This window comes from Ranitomeya variabilis, chromosome 4, assembly GCF_051348905.1.
Source record: "Ranitomeya variabilis isolate aRanVar5 chromosome 4, aRanVar5.hap1, whole genome shotgun sequence".
Classification (NCBI taxonomy): Eukaryota; Metazoa; Chordata; class Amphibia; order Anura; family Dendrobatidae; genus Ranitomeya; species Ranitomeya variabilis.
Window position 1 is genome coordinate 533501044 of NC_135235.1, and position 15236 is coordinate 533516279.

General features: G+C 44.2%; 1 protein-coding gene across 1 annotated transcript in view; it reads right to left on the reverse strand.

Moving 5' to 3' along the window:
* Positions 1–262: 262 nt before the first annotated feature.
* The window catches only part of TOP2A (DNA topoisomerase II alpha), a 59798-nt gene continuing 44824 nt past the window's right edge, over positions 263–15236 (reverse strand). The window contains exons 25-35 of the mRNA XM_077252409.1: positions 15023–15114; positions 14266–14409; positions 14053–14136; positions 13691–13888; positions 13115–13259; positions 12874–13020; positions 6458–6617; positions 6271–6350; positions 5947–6105; positions 1144–1334; positions 263–984 (exon numbers count right to left, since the gene is read on the reverse strand). Of these exons, the coding sequence (XP_077108524.1) occupies positions 844–984; positions 1144–1334; positions 5947–6105; positions 6271–6350; positions 6458–6617; positions 12874–13020; positions 13115–13259; positions 13691–13888; positions 14053–14136; positions 14266–14409; positions 15023–15114 (1541 nt within the window). The 3' untranslated portion in view covers positions 263–843. The remainder of the gene's footprint in view (positions 985–1143; positions 1335–5946; positions 6106–6270; positions 6351–6457; positions 6618–12873; positions 13021–13114; positions 13260–13690; positions 13889–14052; positions 14137–14265; positions 14410–15022; positions 15115–15236) is intronic.

Sequence of the window (15236 nt, forward strand, 5' to 3'; positions counted from 1 at the left end):
TACCTCAAAGTGACACTAGTCAGAATTGTAAAATTTGGCCTGGTCATGAAGGTGAGAAACAGGCTTGGGAGGTGAAGGAGTTAAAAATGGCAATGAAGGAGAGGACTACCCAACAATAACTAAACCAAATATAATGGAACTGAATCACTTGAAAGATATGAGCCGGAAAACTGACTAAGTATAGAACACACCATTGAAATCAAGCGCCTGTGTGCCCTATGTTTTACAAAGTGTTTTTTAGATTCTGTTTTTTACATGGGAACAGTTTTTTTTTGTAGGTCTTTATTACAAACTGCAATTAAAACTTGACAAATACACTGACAAAACACAAACAACATTGAAATATTTGCAAGTGCCTGTACATTAGATGAGGAAAACATGGATTAGCAAGTCAGAGAGCATTAAACATGGCATTTACTAAATGAGTAAGGTATAAACTACCAGTGGGTCAAGTCACAAGGATTAAAGAAGCCTCATAACTGTAAAGGGCAAGGGAAGAACATTAGGGCAAAGTTAAAACTTCACCTTCTCAATTCATAAAATCTATGTAACTTTACAGTATCAAAGTAAAAACCAGGTACCCACAAAGAAAAAAAAATGTCAACAAAAGCTGCAAGCAATACGAACACCCACAGTGACTTTCGAGTCATTCTAAAGGAGCGGGTGGGTAATAAATAACTTGGCAGTGCCTAAAATCCAACAAGCTTAAAACTATATTTAGATTTTAAGATACACAAATGCCACATTAGCAGAAGGTCTTGAGTCTGATAAAATCTTCCCTTGTGCAGTTCTATTGTAAAGTTTATAGCTGCCATCTACTGGGTTAGAAAACGTGTATAAAGTTTAGAATAGGTCATCATCAGAATCCTCAATATAGGTGATGGGTTTCTTTGCACGGGCTGTTCGAGAACGAGCTGGTGCAATGCTGGCATCGTTTTCAGAGTCAGACAAGTTGAAGCTATCATCATCCACTGCCTTTGATTTCTAAATGAGGAAAAAAAAAAATACATGATCATGTTTAAAAGGTCACAGTCAAGTTTTACCAGGACTAGTAGAAAGCATCATGGCGTCTAATATTGGAGTGAATGCAATAATCCTTCAGGGAAAGTATCAAATTTGGGGTGCTATTCAACTGGTTCTTACCTTGGATTGTTTAGTTTTTTGTTTCACGCCAAAATCTGAACCAGAGTCAGAATCTGAGTTCTTCCTCTTGCGGGGTTTTGCCGTCTTCTTGGGTTTTGTCACCTCATCATCAGAATCTACATGCTTGGTAGCAGCAGTCGATTTGGACGTCTTTGGCTTAGACAATGCTTCCATGATGGATGGCTGTTTTTCTGGACAGAGACCATTATGTTTATAACAAGAGATAAAAGCAATGCGAATATAGTGCAAGCATGGATATTGGTCTGGTCTAGGAAGCCCCTTTTATAGTTTGCTGGTTTCCTTGAGTAAAGGCTACATACCTCCATCTATTACCCAAATATTTGTAGGGGGCTGTTTCGATATTCGATCTTCCTCAGAAGGGGTGCATGTCACATGCACCCCTTCTGAGGAAGATTGAATTTCAAAACGCTCGTTAAGGGGTACACTGGTACGTGACTTCAGACAGGTTGTATCTTGAATACCTTTGATACTTTCAGTTGCTGCTACTGCGGTCTATTTAACCATTTCAGGTCATGGTGTGCACATTATGCTCTGTTTTTTCCTTTGAAGGCTTTGGATCTCATTGATCCTACTACACTGCTTCAATAATCAAAATAAGAATTTTTTCTTTATATTCTTAGCCTTCAGATGAAATACAGACAGATTTTATATGCAATTAGATACTGGATTGATTGATTTATCTCTCTCTATATATTTAATTGAAAATTGTCTGCACTATGCACTTTACCTAATCTTCACACCATATTCTTGAACGGCCATATTATTTCTATGACTAATATTGATGATATTATACTCACCTTTACTCCATTTATATTGTCAAATTTTTCTCTTTAAACTGTCTGTCAGATTATTACTTGATGTTCGCTATTCTGCATAATTTGTATTGTTGCACTTTATGTACCATATCATTATCATGTACAGTGTTTGCTCTTTTTCTCATCATTTTTGTGGTTGAGGTGCATTTCCAATTTTTAATTCAAATTTTGTACTTTAAGAAAATTATTTTCTATGAGAATCCACTCTGGAGGATTTTGCTTGTCTCTACATTTTCTTTGGTTATATTTCCCATCAGTCTTTGTGCTCTGCAGTAAGTCAGCAGTGTGCACAACCCATGTAATTCAGCCATCCACTTTACCCCAGCACTCTCTCATGTACTGGACACTGTTGTAGTGAATAAATGTAACGCAGAAAACACCAGAACAGCAGCCCTAGAAATTAAGAAGACACTCTACTTGAACCCCTCGCGTGTGGATGTGTAGGGAGATCAAACTAAATGTGTCCATAGTATAGATGGAATGTAGTAGGAGAAAATAAATAAATAAATAAATATATATATATATAAATAAATAAATAAATATATATATAAATATTATATATAAATATATATATATATATATATATATATATATATATATATATATATATATATATATATATATATATATATATATATACACATACATACATATATATACACACACACACATATATACATACATACATACATACACAGTCATATGAAAAAGTTTGGGCACCCCTATTAATCTTAAGCTTAAATGTTTTATAAAAATGTTTTTTTTTTTGCAACAGCCATTTCAGTTTCATATATCTAATAACTGTTGGACACAGTAATGTTTCTGCCTTGAAATGAGGTTTATTGTACTTACAGAAAATGTGCAATCTGCATTCAAACAAAATTTGACAAGTGCATAAGTATGGGCACCCTTATCATTTTCTTGTTTTAAATACTCCTACCTACTTTTTACTGACTTCCTAAAGCTTTTTTTTTTGTTTTGTAACCTCATTGAGCTTTGAACTTCATAGCTAGGTGTATGCAATCATGAGAAAAGCTACTTAAAGTGGCCACTTGCAAGTTGTTCTCCTGTTTGAATCTCCTCCGAAGAGTGGCATCATGGGCTCCTCAAAACAACTATCAAATGATCTGAAAACAAAGATTATTCAACATAGTTGTTCAGGGGAATGATACAAAAAGCTGTCTCAGAGGTTTAACCTGTCAATTTCCACTGTGAGGAACATAGTAAGGAAATGGAAGAACACAGGTACAGTTCTTGTTAAGGCCAGAAGTGGCAGGCCAAGAAAAACATCAGAAAGGCAGAGAAGAATGGTGAGATCAGTCAAGGACAATCCTCAGGCCCCCTCCAGAGATCTGCAGCATCAACTTGCTGCAGATCGTGTCACTGTGTATCGGTCAACTATACAACGCACTTTGCACAAGGAGAAGCTGTATGGGAGAGTGATGCGAAAGAAGCCGTTTCTGCAAGCACGCCACAGACAGTCGGCTGAGGTATGCAAAAGCACATTTGGAGAAGCCAATTTCTTTTTGGAAGAAGGTCCTGTGGACTCATGAAACCAAAATTGAGTTGTTTGGTAATACAAAAAGGTGTTATGCATGGCGGCAAAAAAACACAGTGCGTTGTATAGTTGACCGATGTAGTGTGACACCATCTGCAGCAAGCTGATGCTGCAGCTCTCTGGAGATGGTCTGAGGATTGTCCTTGACTGATCTCACCATTCTTCTTCTCTGCCTTTCTGATATTTTTCTTGGCCTGCCACTTCTGGCCTTAACAAGAACTGTAGCTGTGTTCTTCCATTTCCTTACTATGTTCCTCACAGTGAAAATTGACAGGTTAACTCTCTGAGACAGCTTTTTGTATCCTTCCCCTGAACAACTATGTTGAATAATCTTTGTTTTCAGATCATTTGACAGTTGTTTTGAGGAGCCCATGATGCCACTCTTCAGAGGAGATTCAAACAGGAGAACAACTTGCAAGTGGCCACTTTAAGTAGCTTTTCTCATGATTGCATATACCTAGCTATGAAGTTCAAAGCTCAATGAGGTTACAAAACCAAAAAAAGTGCTTTAGTAAGTCAGTAAAAAGTAGGTAGGAGTATTTAAAACAAGAAATGGATAAGGGTGCCAATACTTATGCACCTGCCAAATTTTGTTTGAATGCAGATTGCACATTTTGTTAGTACAATAAACCTCATTTCAAAGCAGAAACATTACTGTGTCCAACAGTTATTAGATATATGAAACTGAAATAGCTGTTGCAAAAAACAACAACAATTTTTATGAAACATTAAGCTTAAGATTAATAGGGGTGCCCAAACTTTTTCATATGACTGTACATATATATATATATATATATATATATATATATATATATATATATATATATACATATACCCACATATACACACACACATATATATCTATATATACACACACACACATAGTATATACATATACACTCACCGGCCACTTTATTAGGTACACCTGTCGAACTTCTTGTTAACACTTAATTTCTAATCAGCCAATCACATGGCGGCAACTCAGTGCATTTAGGCATGTAGACATGGTCAAGACAATCTCCTGCAGTTCAAACCGAGCATCAGTATGGGGAAGAAAGGTGATTTGAGTGCCTTTGAACGTGGCATGGTTGTTGGTGCCAGAAGGGCTGGTCTGAGTATTTCAGAAACTGCTGATCTACTGGGATTTTCACGCACAACCATCTCTAGGGTTTACAGAGAATGGTCCGAAAAAGAAAAAAAATCCAGTGAGCGGCAGTTCTGTGGGCGGAAATGCCTTGTTGATGCCACAGGTCAGAGGAGAATGGGCAGACTGGTTCGAGCTGATAGAAAGGCAACAGTGACTCAAATCGCCACCCGTTACAACCAAGGTAGGCCTAAGAGCATCTCTGAACGCACAGTGCGTCGAACTTTGAGGCAGATGGGCTACAGCAGCAGAAGACCACACCGGGTACCATTCCTTTCAGCTAAGAACAGGAAACTGAGGCTACAATTTGTACAAGCTCATCGAAATTGGACAGTAGAAGATTGGAAAAACGTTGCTTGGTCTGATGAGTCTTGATTTCTGCTGCGACATTCGGATGGTAGGGTCAGAATTTGGCGTAAACATGAAAGCATGGATCCATCCTGCCTTGTATGGAGCATCTTTGGGATGTGCAGCCGACAAATCTGCGGCAACTGTGTGATGCCATCATGTCAATATGGACCAAAATCTCTGAGGAATGCTTCCAGCACCTTGTTGAATCTATGCCACGAAGAATTGAGGCAGTTCTGAAGGCAAAAGGGGGTCCAACCCGTTACTAGCATGGTGTACCTAATAAAGTGGCCGGTGAGTGTATACACACACATATACATAAATATATATACACACACACACATACATATACATATATACACACACACACACACACACACACACATACATATACATACATATACATACATACACACATACGTACATGTATACACACACACATTTATTGAACTGGCGATCGATTGCAGAATGTACAGTAAGCAATACTACATTATTGGAAAGAGGAGACAAATTGCAGCGATTAAGCCATTTAAACGTTGCCGTTACAGTTTGCTGTAGTTCAATAACTTAAATGCCACAGTCAATCGGAGAAAGCTCTGCACGCGGCTGCAACAAGCAGATGCCAGTTACACTACATATCTGGCATACGTCAGCTGAAAAGCAGTTCCTGCTGCATACATTTTTACATAGGATGATATGTAAAGTCAGTCAATTTAAGATATATATATATATATATATATATATATATATATATATATATATATATATATATATATATATATATATATATATATATATATATATATAGTGCAGAACTAACAGCTCCAGTCATTTGTCAGCTTGTGTGTGACATCTTCAACCAGTGAAATGATGAACAATACAGTGCATTACTCATTACAGATAAAGATCTTTCATACCTTTCTTTGCTGTTGTGGACTCTGCCTTTTTGACACGTTTTTTTGGGGCAGCTTTCTCTGGTGCAGGATGCAGTTTCTTCTTGGTTGCTGCTGGAGCAGTGATGCTCACTGACGGTTTACTCACTGCCTCATCATCACTATCCACTACCACTGACTTCACTAAGAAAAAAAAAAAAGAAGAAAAAAATTTGTGTGCAATATATATATATATTTAGTTGTAAAGACCAGCCAAATACATCAGGAGCATCCAGCACAAACCACTCTCTATCCACCCAGTAACCCCAGATCATACAATAATGTATGAATTGAGACATTGGTAAATACCTGGTTTAGGAGGTTCAGGTGCTTTGTTGTCAGGAAAAGTTTCCTTAACTTTGTCTGGACTAGGATCTTTCTTAAGTTTCCTATTTAAAGAAAACAAGTATTCTGGTAATTAGTCAAAACTATACGTCAGTCCAAAGCAAACAGGCGTTTTACTGTCAAGAACACTGAATGGTGGGTCAGTACATACTTTGGGGCAGGAGCTTTAGGCTTTCGAGCTGGTTTGGAAACCTCAAAGGACTCATCGTCTGAAACCACATTGGGGGCAAACTGATCATCACTCTCAATATCACTGTCATCAAGTGCCTTATTCTTGTCATCATCTGAATCCAACACATATTTCACATTTGCTGCAAAGAATAAAGAATTACTCAGCCAGGCTAATTAAAAGCTAAATGGTATATGCTCTACACTTGTGGGGCAGTATGTATGAGGCTCACTGTGTACTACAAACGATCACTATCCTTAGGGTTCATAATTTATTAGAACAATTGAAAAAGTAAAGTAAACCGAAATAATTGCTAAAGGCGAGACCAATAATCACTAGGGGCACTAAGTGTAAAATTTATTTCTTTCTCACTTCATTGGGGGACACAGGTAGCCATGAGTGTATGCTGTCGCTAGGAGGCTGACACTATGCAAATAAAGAATAGCTCCTCCCCAGCAGTATACACCCACCGACAGGCACCAGGCAACTTAGTTTTTGCTTAGTATCTGTAGGAGGCGGACCTGGATCTAACACCAGATCCGCATTTGTTTTTTCTTTCAGGGGGTGGGGGTGGGGGTGTGTGTGTGTGTGTGTGTGTGTGTGTGTGTGTGTGTGTGTGTGTGTGTGTGTGTGTGTGTGTGTATTAATCTTTTCCCATTTTTATTTCAGATCCTTCTTTTGGGGTTACAGGGTGCAGTTCTTCTCACCCCGATTCCCCATAGTAAGCAACAGAGAGCAGTGTGGCATCTCCCACATCGCACCCTCTCGGATCCGCTTGGCAGGACTTCGACTCATGTCACCCTGGGGTGTTCATGTTTCGCTATCCTTGCCTTGAAGTCCTTGCCCCCCCCCCCCCCACATCCCTCTCCTTGGAGCGGGCTGAGAGGAAGACGGTGGTCACCTCCAGTGACCTTCTCCCCCGTTTAGGGGTTGACGCCGTCTTCTGCGCCGGTTGTAATGGCGCGGGAAGGAGGACTTCATTCCCAGGACCCTTTCCACGATACAAGGGCTCCTGACGCGTTCCTCGTCCTCAGGTAGGGGGCTCTTCAATCAACACGTACCATCCCCCCCATCGACCTATTCACCTCACCTCTGCTTTGCGGTGTCATTTAGTGGGGAGCACAGGACGGCGGCACCTGGTAACCTGCGTACACCAGTCAGCGCCGTTGTTATCCTTTCGGCCACTAGCGTGGCAGGCATCTTTCATTATCCCTTCTCCGTTTTAAAAAATTCGCGCCCATTTTACGGGCGCGCGCCGTTCTTCCTTCTTCGGCGGCTTGTTTGGCATCCAGCTTGCCACTCCCCCTGCGTCTTTGTCCTGCCCTACGTCCCCGCGGGCACGCCTTCCCCGGGGTCCAGCGCTGACGGGGGGCGTCTTCTCTTGGGAGTTTCTCTCTCCCTTCGGTGCCTGGCCACGCCCACTTCCGGTGTGTTCTTCCCGCGCTGACACAGGCCGACTTCCTCCTCCTGCTGGGTCTCCATCGCATCGCGTGGGGCACAAGGATCCCTGGGGGACACAGATTCCCGCAACTGCCGCTGGGTTTAGGTAGGCTTGCGCTGCTTCTCTCTCTGGCTCTACTCCTCCCTGCAGTATCGTCTCCGCACCTGCTGCACGTGGTTCTACCTCTACCTATGTCCAACCCCGCACCCGGCTATACCACTACGGTCATCCATTACGCCTGCGCTCACTGTAAGAAAAAGTGGGCTTCAGGTCAGCCATCTCCCTTCTGCCCATCCTGCGTTCCTCCCATCATGTCCGTCCCTCAGGAAGCTCCTAGGTCTCCGGATGAGTGCACCTCCCCTCCCCCGGAGTGGGCCGTTGCAATGTCTCAATCAGTGTCTGACTTGACTAAAGTGTCTCAGTCCCTGGTCCAGGCACTTGAACGTATCCCGCTTCTGTCTAATGCCACGAACGCCTCTCACGGCGATTCGCTCGCACCCAACTAAGACCTCCACAGAGGCAGACTTGAAAAAAAGATACAGAAAGAGGATTCTGTCCAGATCTTCCAGTTCACCAGATTCACACCGGGATACCCCTATCTGCCCGTTCCCCCTCCTCGCAGACGTACGTCGGGTCTGATGTAACCGCTCAGTCGGAATCTGACTGGGATGCAGATCAGACTTCTGGAACACAGGATATGGTTGATAGCCTTATTTCGGCTATTATTCAGACGCTCGAGCTTAAGGAGGAAGAGACAACCTCGCAGGATGTCTCCGTTTCATTTAAACGGATTAAAAGTCCCTCCAGAGTTTTTCCCAATCACAAGGAGTTTGAAAACACTACGTCTAGACACTGGGTAAACGTGATAAACGTTTCCCTAGTAGGAAACGGCTGGACGTTTTATACCCTTTTCCCTCAGACCTTGTTAGCAAATGGTCCGAGTCTCCTAAGGTAGATCCACCTGTGTCTAGATTATCCTCACAGACAGTTTTGTCTATTCCGGACGCGGCATCTCTTAAGGATCCCACGGACAGACAAATCGAGGCATTATCCAAATCGGAGTTTGAGGCTTCTGGAGCCTCCCTCTGTCCTAGTTTCGCCTCTTCATGGGTAGCGAAAGCTGTGTCAGCATGGGCCAAAACCCTGCGCAGAGGCATTTTAGCCTCTACTCCAGCTGAGGAGCTGTCTGATTTGGCGGACCAGATTGCTCTTGTGGGTAAATACCTCATGAATGCCTCCCTGGATGCAGCTGCTTGCTCCACAAGGGCTAACAGTAACATTGTCACCATTCGCAGACTTCTTTGACTTAAAGCGTGGAACGCAGATCCCGCTTCTAAAAAATCCCTCACTGGTCTGCCCTTTCAGGGCTCTAGACTCTTCGGCACACAGCTGTATCAAATGATCTCGGACGCTACTGGTGGTAAGAGTACCTCCTTACCTCAGTCTAAGCCTAGGTGTCCCTTCAACAAGAAGGGCCCCCAGTCCTTTCGCCCCTTTACTTCCTCAGGAAACACAGCTCATCAGGACCGGTCTTCCTCCCAAGGAGAACGGAGGAAACCTTCCTTCAGGCCTCCCCCGCACTGGAGAACCAAGAGCCGCTCCTCCAAACCTTCTGGACCTCGAGGCCACAGGTTTTCTAATAAATGACGGGTTGCCCCCACCTGGAAATCTTTCCAGGGTGGGAGGCCGGCTTCTTCTGTTCTCAGAAGTTTGGCTATCGGTAGTCGACGACGCCTGGGTCAGGGAGATCGTCACCTCAGGCTACAAGATAGAATTTTCTTCGCCCCCAGGAAGACGTTACTTTCTCTCTCGTCCTCCCAAACAGTCCTCCCCAGGCCGTCGATTCCCTCCTCACCTCAGTTCCGGTCCCTTATCGCGAGCGGTTTTCGGGTTTTTACTCAAACCTGTTCGTAGTTCCAAAAAAGGACGGTTCTCTTCGTCCAATTTTGGATCTCAAGCAGTTAAACCGCCATCTCCGAATTCGGCACTTAAAAATGGAATCACTGCGCTCGGTGATCGCATCCATGGAACTGAAAGAATTTGTGTTCCGTGGACATTCGGGATGCGTACCTACACATCCCGATTTGCGTACAGCATCAGAGGTTCCTCCGTTTCGCGATCCAAGATCATCATTACCAGTTCACGGCTCTCCCCTTCGCTCTGGCGTCTGCCCCCAGGGTCTTTACGAAGGTCATGGCAGCAGTCATGGCCATTCTGCGTTCAAAGGGGATTCTCGTGATCCCCTACCTCGACGACCTCCTGGTCAAGGGTTCGTCTCGTCGGGATTGCAATCAGAGCCTCCAGTTCACTCTGGACACGCTTATTCACCTCGGTTGGATGATCAACTATCAGAAGTCCTCCTTGGTTCCAACCCAACGTCTGGAGTTCCTGGGCATGGAATTCAACACCTTCCAGGCTCAGGTCTTCCTCCCCAAGGAGAAGTTCCTCTCTCTTCGTCGGGTTATCAGAGCACTAAAGGGCCCGAACCCTCTGCCTCGCCATGAGGGTTCTGGGGAAAATGGTCGCTTCCATGGAAGCGGTCCCCCATGCTCAGTTCCACTCTCGCCCTCTCCAGCTGGCCCTTCTGGCTGCCTGGGACAGGAACCCACTATCCCTGGACCGCCCGTTTCGCCTCTCTCCCAAGGCGAAGCAGTCTCACTTGGTGGACGCTACCCACCTCCATTCTCTGCGCAGGAGGTAATTTCTTCCCCCTCCGTTGGCAGGTCATCACCACCGACGCTAGCCTCCAGGGGTGGGGAGCGGTCTTTTTCCACCTCACGGCCCAGGGCCGCTGGACTGTTCAAGAGGCACATCTTCCTATCAACCTCTTGGAAATCAGAGCCATCTTCCTAGCCCTCGTCCACTGGCAGTCCCTCCTCTCGGGAAAGCCGGTCCGCATTCAGTTGGACAACGCCACAGCCGTGGCTTACATAAACCATGAGGGAGGGACCCGCAGCAGACAGGTCATGTCGGAAGTGGCAAAAATTCTGCATTGGGCGGAGAGCCACGTTCCCTCTATATCAGCCGTCCACATCCCAGGGGTGGACAATTGGGAAGCAGACTTCCTCAGTCGCCAAGGGCTCATGGCGGGCGAGTGGTCTCTACTTCCCTCAATCTTCAGCCAGATTTGTCAGAAGTGGGGCGTCCCAGACGTCGACTTAATGGCCTCCCAGGCAAACCACATTCCGTTGGCCGTCGGATGCAACGCTCTCGTGATCTTGGTTTCAGATGCCTTATGTTTCCCCCCTCCCCTTGATCCCAAGGGTCGTAAAAAAGATCAAGACCGAAGGGGTCCCTGTTCTCTTGGTAGCTCCAGATTGGCCTCGCAGGGCCTGGTATGCGGAACTAGTGAACATGCTATCGGACGTTCCATGGAGACTACCGGATCGTCCGGATCTTCTTTTGCAGGGGCCCCTCTTCCACCCCAATACTCGGTCTCTCAATTTAATAGTATGGCCGTTGAGGCCGCGGTCCTGAAGGACGCAGGTTTTTCTCATAGCGTCATCCAGACTATGATTAAAGCAAGAAAACCGGCTTCCTCACGTATCTACCATAGATGTTGGAGGGCCTTTTTCCGATGGTGTGAGGACAACAGCCTATGAATTTTTCCCTTCCATCACTTCTCGGTTTCCTTCAAGCGGGTCTTGATTCGGGACTTTCCCCGAGCACCTTGAAGGGTCAGATTTCGCTCTGTCCATCCTTTTTCAAAGAGACTTGGCCTCTCTTCCACAGGTGAGGACCTTTATCCAAGGGGTCGCTCATATAGTTCCCCCTTATCGTCCTCCTATCTAGCTTTGGGACCTCAACCTCGTGTTAGACGCTCTTCAGAGTGCGCCTTTTGAACCGATTTGGGACATCTCCTTTCGCTTCTATCATGGAAGGTGGCCTTCTTGGTCACCATCACCTCGATTAGGAGAGTCTGAGCTGGCAGCATTGTCCTGTCGTTCTCCCTTTCTAATCCTGCACCAGGACAAGGCGGTTCTTCGTCCGGTTCCGTCCTTTCTACCAAAGGTAGTTTCGGCATTTCACATCAATGAGGACATCGTCCTCCCTTCCTTGTGCCCTTCCCCAGTTCATCCCTTGAGAAATCTCTTCACAAGCTGGACGTGGTCAGGGCTATCCGGATTTATCTTTCCAGAACTGCTTCTTTTCATCAGGCTGATCCTCTTTTTGTCATCTCGGAAGGGCCTCCAAGTCCAAAATTGCTTGTTGGATCTGTTCGGCGGTTCTGGAGGCATACCGTATCCAGAACAAACAGCCTCCTTCGGGGGTGAAGGCTCACTCTACCCGGGCTGTGGGAGCTTCCTGGGCAGTTCGTCACCAAGCTTCGGCATCGCAGGTTTGCAAGGCCGCAACGTGGTCATCCATTCACACCTTTGTAAAATTCTACAAGGTGCATACTCGGGCTTCTGCGGACGCGAGCCTGGGTAGGAAGATACTGCAGGCGGCGGTTTCTCACCGGCCGACCCAACCTCTTTTTCTGCAGAATATCCCGCCCCTAGGGACTGCTTTTGGACGTCCCATGGTTACCTGTGTCCCCCAATGAAGCGAGAAAGAAAGAGGGATTTTTGGTTCTTACCGTAAAATCTCTTTCTTGGAGCCTTCATTGGGGGACACAGCACCCTCCCTTTAGGTTGTACCGTGTTGGCCAACGTGCAGTTTTTGTGGGTTGGTACATAGGTTAAGTTTAATTTTTACTTGTTCCTACTACTGCTTTTGCACTGAGTTGCCTGGTGCCTGTCGGAGGGTGTATACTGCCGGGAAGGAGTTACTAATTCTTTATTTGCATAGTGTCAGCCTCCTAGCGACAGCAGCATACACCCATGGTTACCTGTGTCCCCCAATGAAGGCTCCAAGAAAGATTTTACGGTAAGAACCAAAGATCCCTCTGTCCAATCTATAGTACAAAGAAAACATATACAAATCTATTAACATACTCGCCACATTAATATCTTACCTGCAGCACGTCTTGGTTGAGCGACACGTGGAGCCACAACCTCAGGTTCAGAGTCACTAAATGAATCCATGTGGGGGCTTTCTTTTTTAACTGGCTTGAATGGGAGGGTTGCCTGTTTCTTGCCTTTGGTTGCTTTTGCCTTGGTTCCTGTTAAATTTACATGTGGCAGTTACAAAGGATTTGCACAGTTGAACCAAAATTTTAACTTAAAAAGTAAAAAAATAAAAAAGGAAATACAAACCTGGCTCAGCTTTCACTTTGACCTTTTTGCTCAGTCTTTCAGCAAGTGACATGCTTTCATGACCAGTCTCAGGGCTGTTCCCAGGGCTCTCCTGCAGCTCATCACCATCATCTCCAAACTCCATTTTCTTAGCAATGTCGTCAGTCTGAGGAAAACACATTACCGGGTTGATCACTACAGGCAGCCTTATTGAATCTTGCAATGATGGCCAAGACATCGCTCCCCTTTTACATAGTTTAGTAATACCATAAAAAGTTTAAGAAAAAAATAATAATATATATTTAATAGAATATATGAGAAGCATTTATTAAAGGGGTTGCCTGGTCCAAATAGCAACTCTGCAGTTACATACCCTCCAGTCCTAGGTCAGAAAATGGCAAATCGCCACAGTGCACAATGTGCGCACTGAGGGGATTCAAAAGTCTGCAGTCACACAGCGTGAATGCATACTTACCGATTTGGACCAGACTACCCCTTTAAGGGAGCACAAATTTGAAGAACCACCAGGAACTCATTTTACTGTACATGAAGTGTGAAATGAAAAAAAGACTTCAAGTGTTATCATTACAACCTTACCTTAATTCTCCTTTGGATCTTTTTAGTTGCTTCTGCTTTCATAGCTGTTGTGACCCTAGGGATGACCCGCCTTCCATGGGGTGATGGCAAGATCTCTTGTAACTGCATCTTCTTTACTTGAGGTCTTCCATTTTTACCCTTCACCACTTTGCCTTGGAGAGAAAGCTGTTCCTCAGCACGATCTTTTTCTTCTACACGCTGCCATTTAAAGAACAAGTCTATAATTACTAAACCACATATTTTACATAAGGGATAAAGTGATGGAAATAATAAAATGTCACAGTTTAGATCAGTTTAGATCATGTCATTAATAGTCAAGTATAAAGAAAAGGAAAGAAAAAAAAATTAATGTTGTGACTTACATCCAGCTCTTCAACAAAGGCAGCAAGGTCCTTTTTCCATAGATCAGATGGAGATTTCTTCTTGAGGTCCTCCAGCTCTGCAATCTAATAAGAGATGGAAAGCCTTACTATAAGACGCACATACTGCATATAATTGATCAAAACAAGCTACTTCAGAAAGCAGTTACAAATTGGAGGACAACACCCCTAAGATTACAATAAAATGAATTCAACCTTTGTATCTCTCTGCTTGCACAGCTCATCTTTCTTCTCTTTGGTCAAATACCACATAGGCATATTGAGGAGATAGTTGTAATCTGGCCCAGTGGTTGATTGGTCAGTTTCCTCTTCTTCTTCGATCAACTCTCCAGCTTCTTCCTGTAAAATATAAAGTACCAAAGATATTTGCAGTTTTTACATGACTGGTATATAGCCTTCACGTAAATTGAAGAATGAAGGAAAGGGGTGGGATTAGGGAGGGGATGGTAAAGAGATAAAAAAAAACAAAACAAAAAAAAAACCCAAACACAAATGCGCTTTTAAATCCAAGCATGGCTGTCAGTGACCCACCATGAATAATTACACTTAACAGGGAGCAATCTATTTGCAGCACACGGGTCAATATTATGTGACCAATGGACAGGAGGCCTTAAAATCGCCTTAGCTCCCGACATCTATGACTTGATTTGCTGGGCTGGGGTGACAGACACATACGACACCACACAAGCCCTACTAATCAAACGAAGAACATGGAAATAAGAAGTGTCGCAGGCTTCCCGTCCAGCAGTAAAGGGGAACTGACCTGGATGATGAATCAACTCTCCCATCCCTAGACAGCACCTACTATGAGCAATAGAGATGCACACAGGTGGAGAAGTGCTCTGATGTGCCAAATTTTCAAGTTTGATAGAATAGAGGCTTAAGAACTTCTTGTATGCGGGGAAAAAAAAGCACACATTTCAGCTGAAAGTTGGCAGAGTGGGCACTGTACCTTTTCTTGAGTCCGCTTCCATGCTTTGATTGGATCAGAATCATAGCCCCTCTGCACCAACATCTGAATAAGTTCCTTCTTTGGCTTGTTTTCTAAGTAGAAAGGAGTGAAGAAAAAAAATCAGTTTAGTGTAACCACTTGCACAACCACCAGCAAATTAAAAGGATTGCTCAAGAATGACATATCCCCTTAAAAAGGTATTATGGGAAAAAGC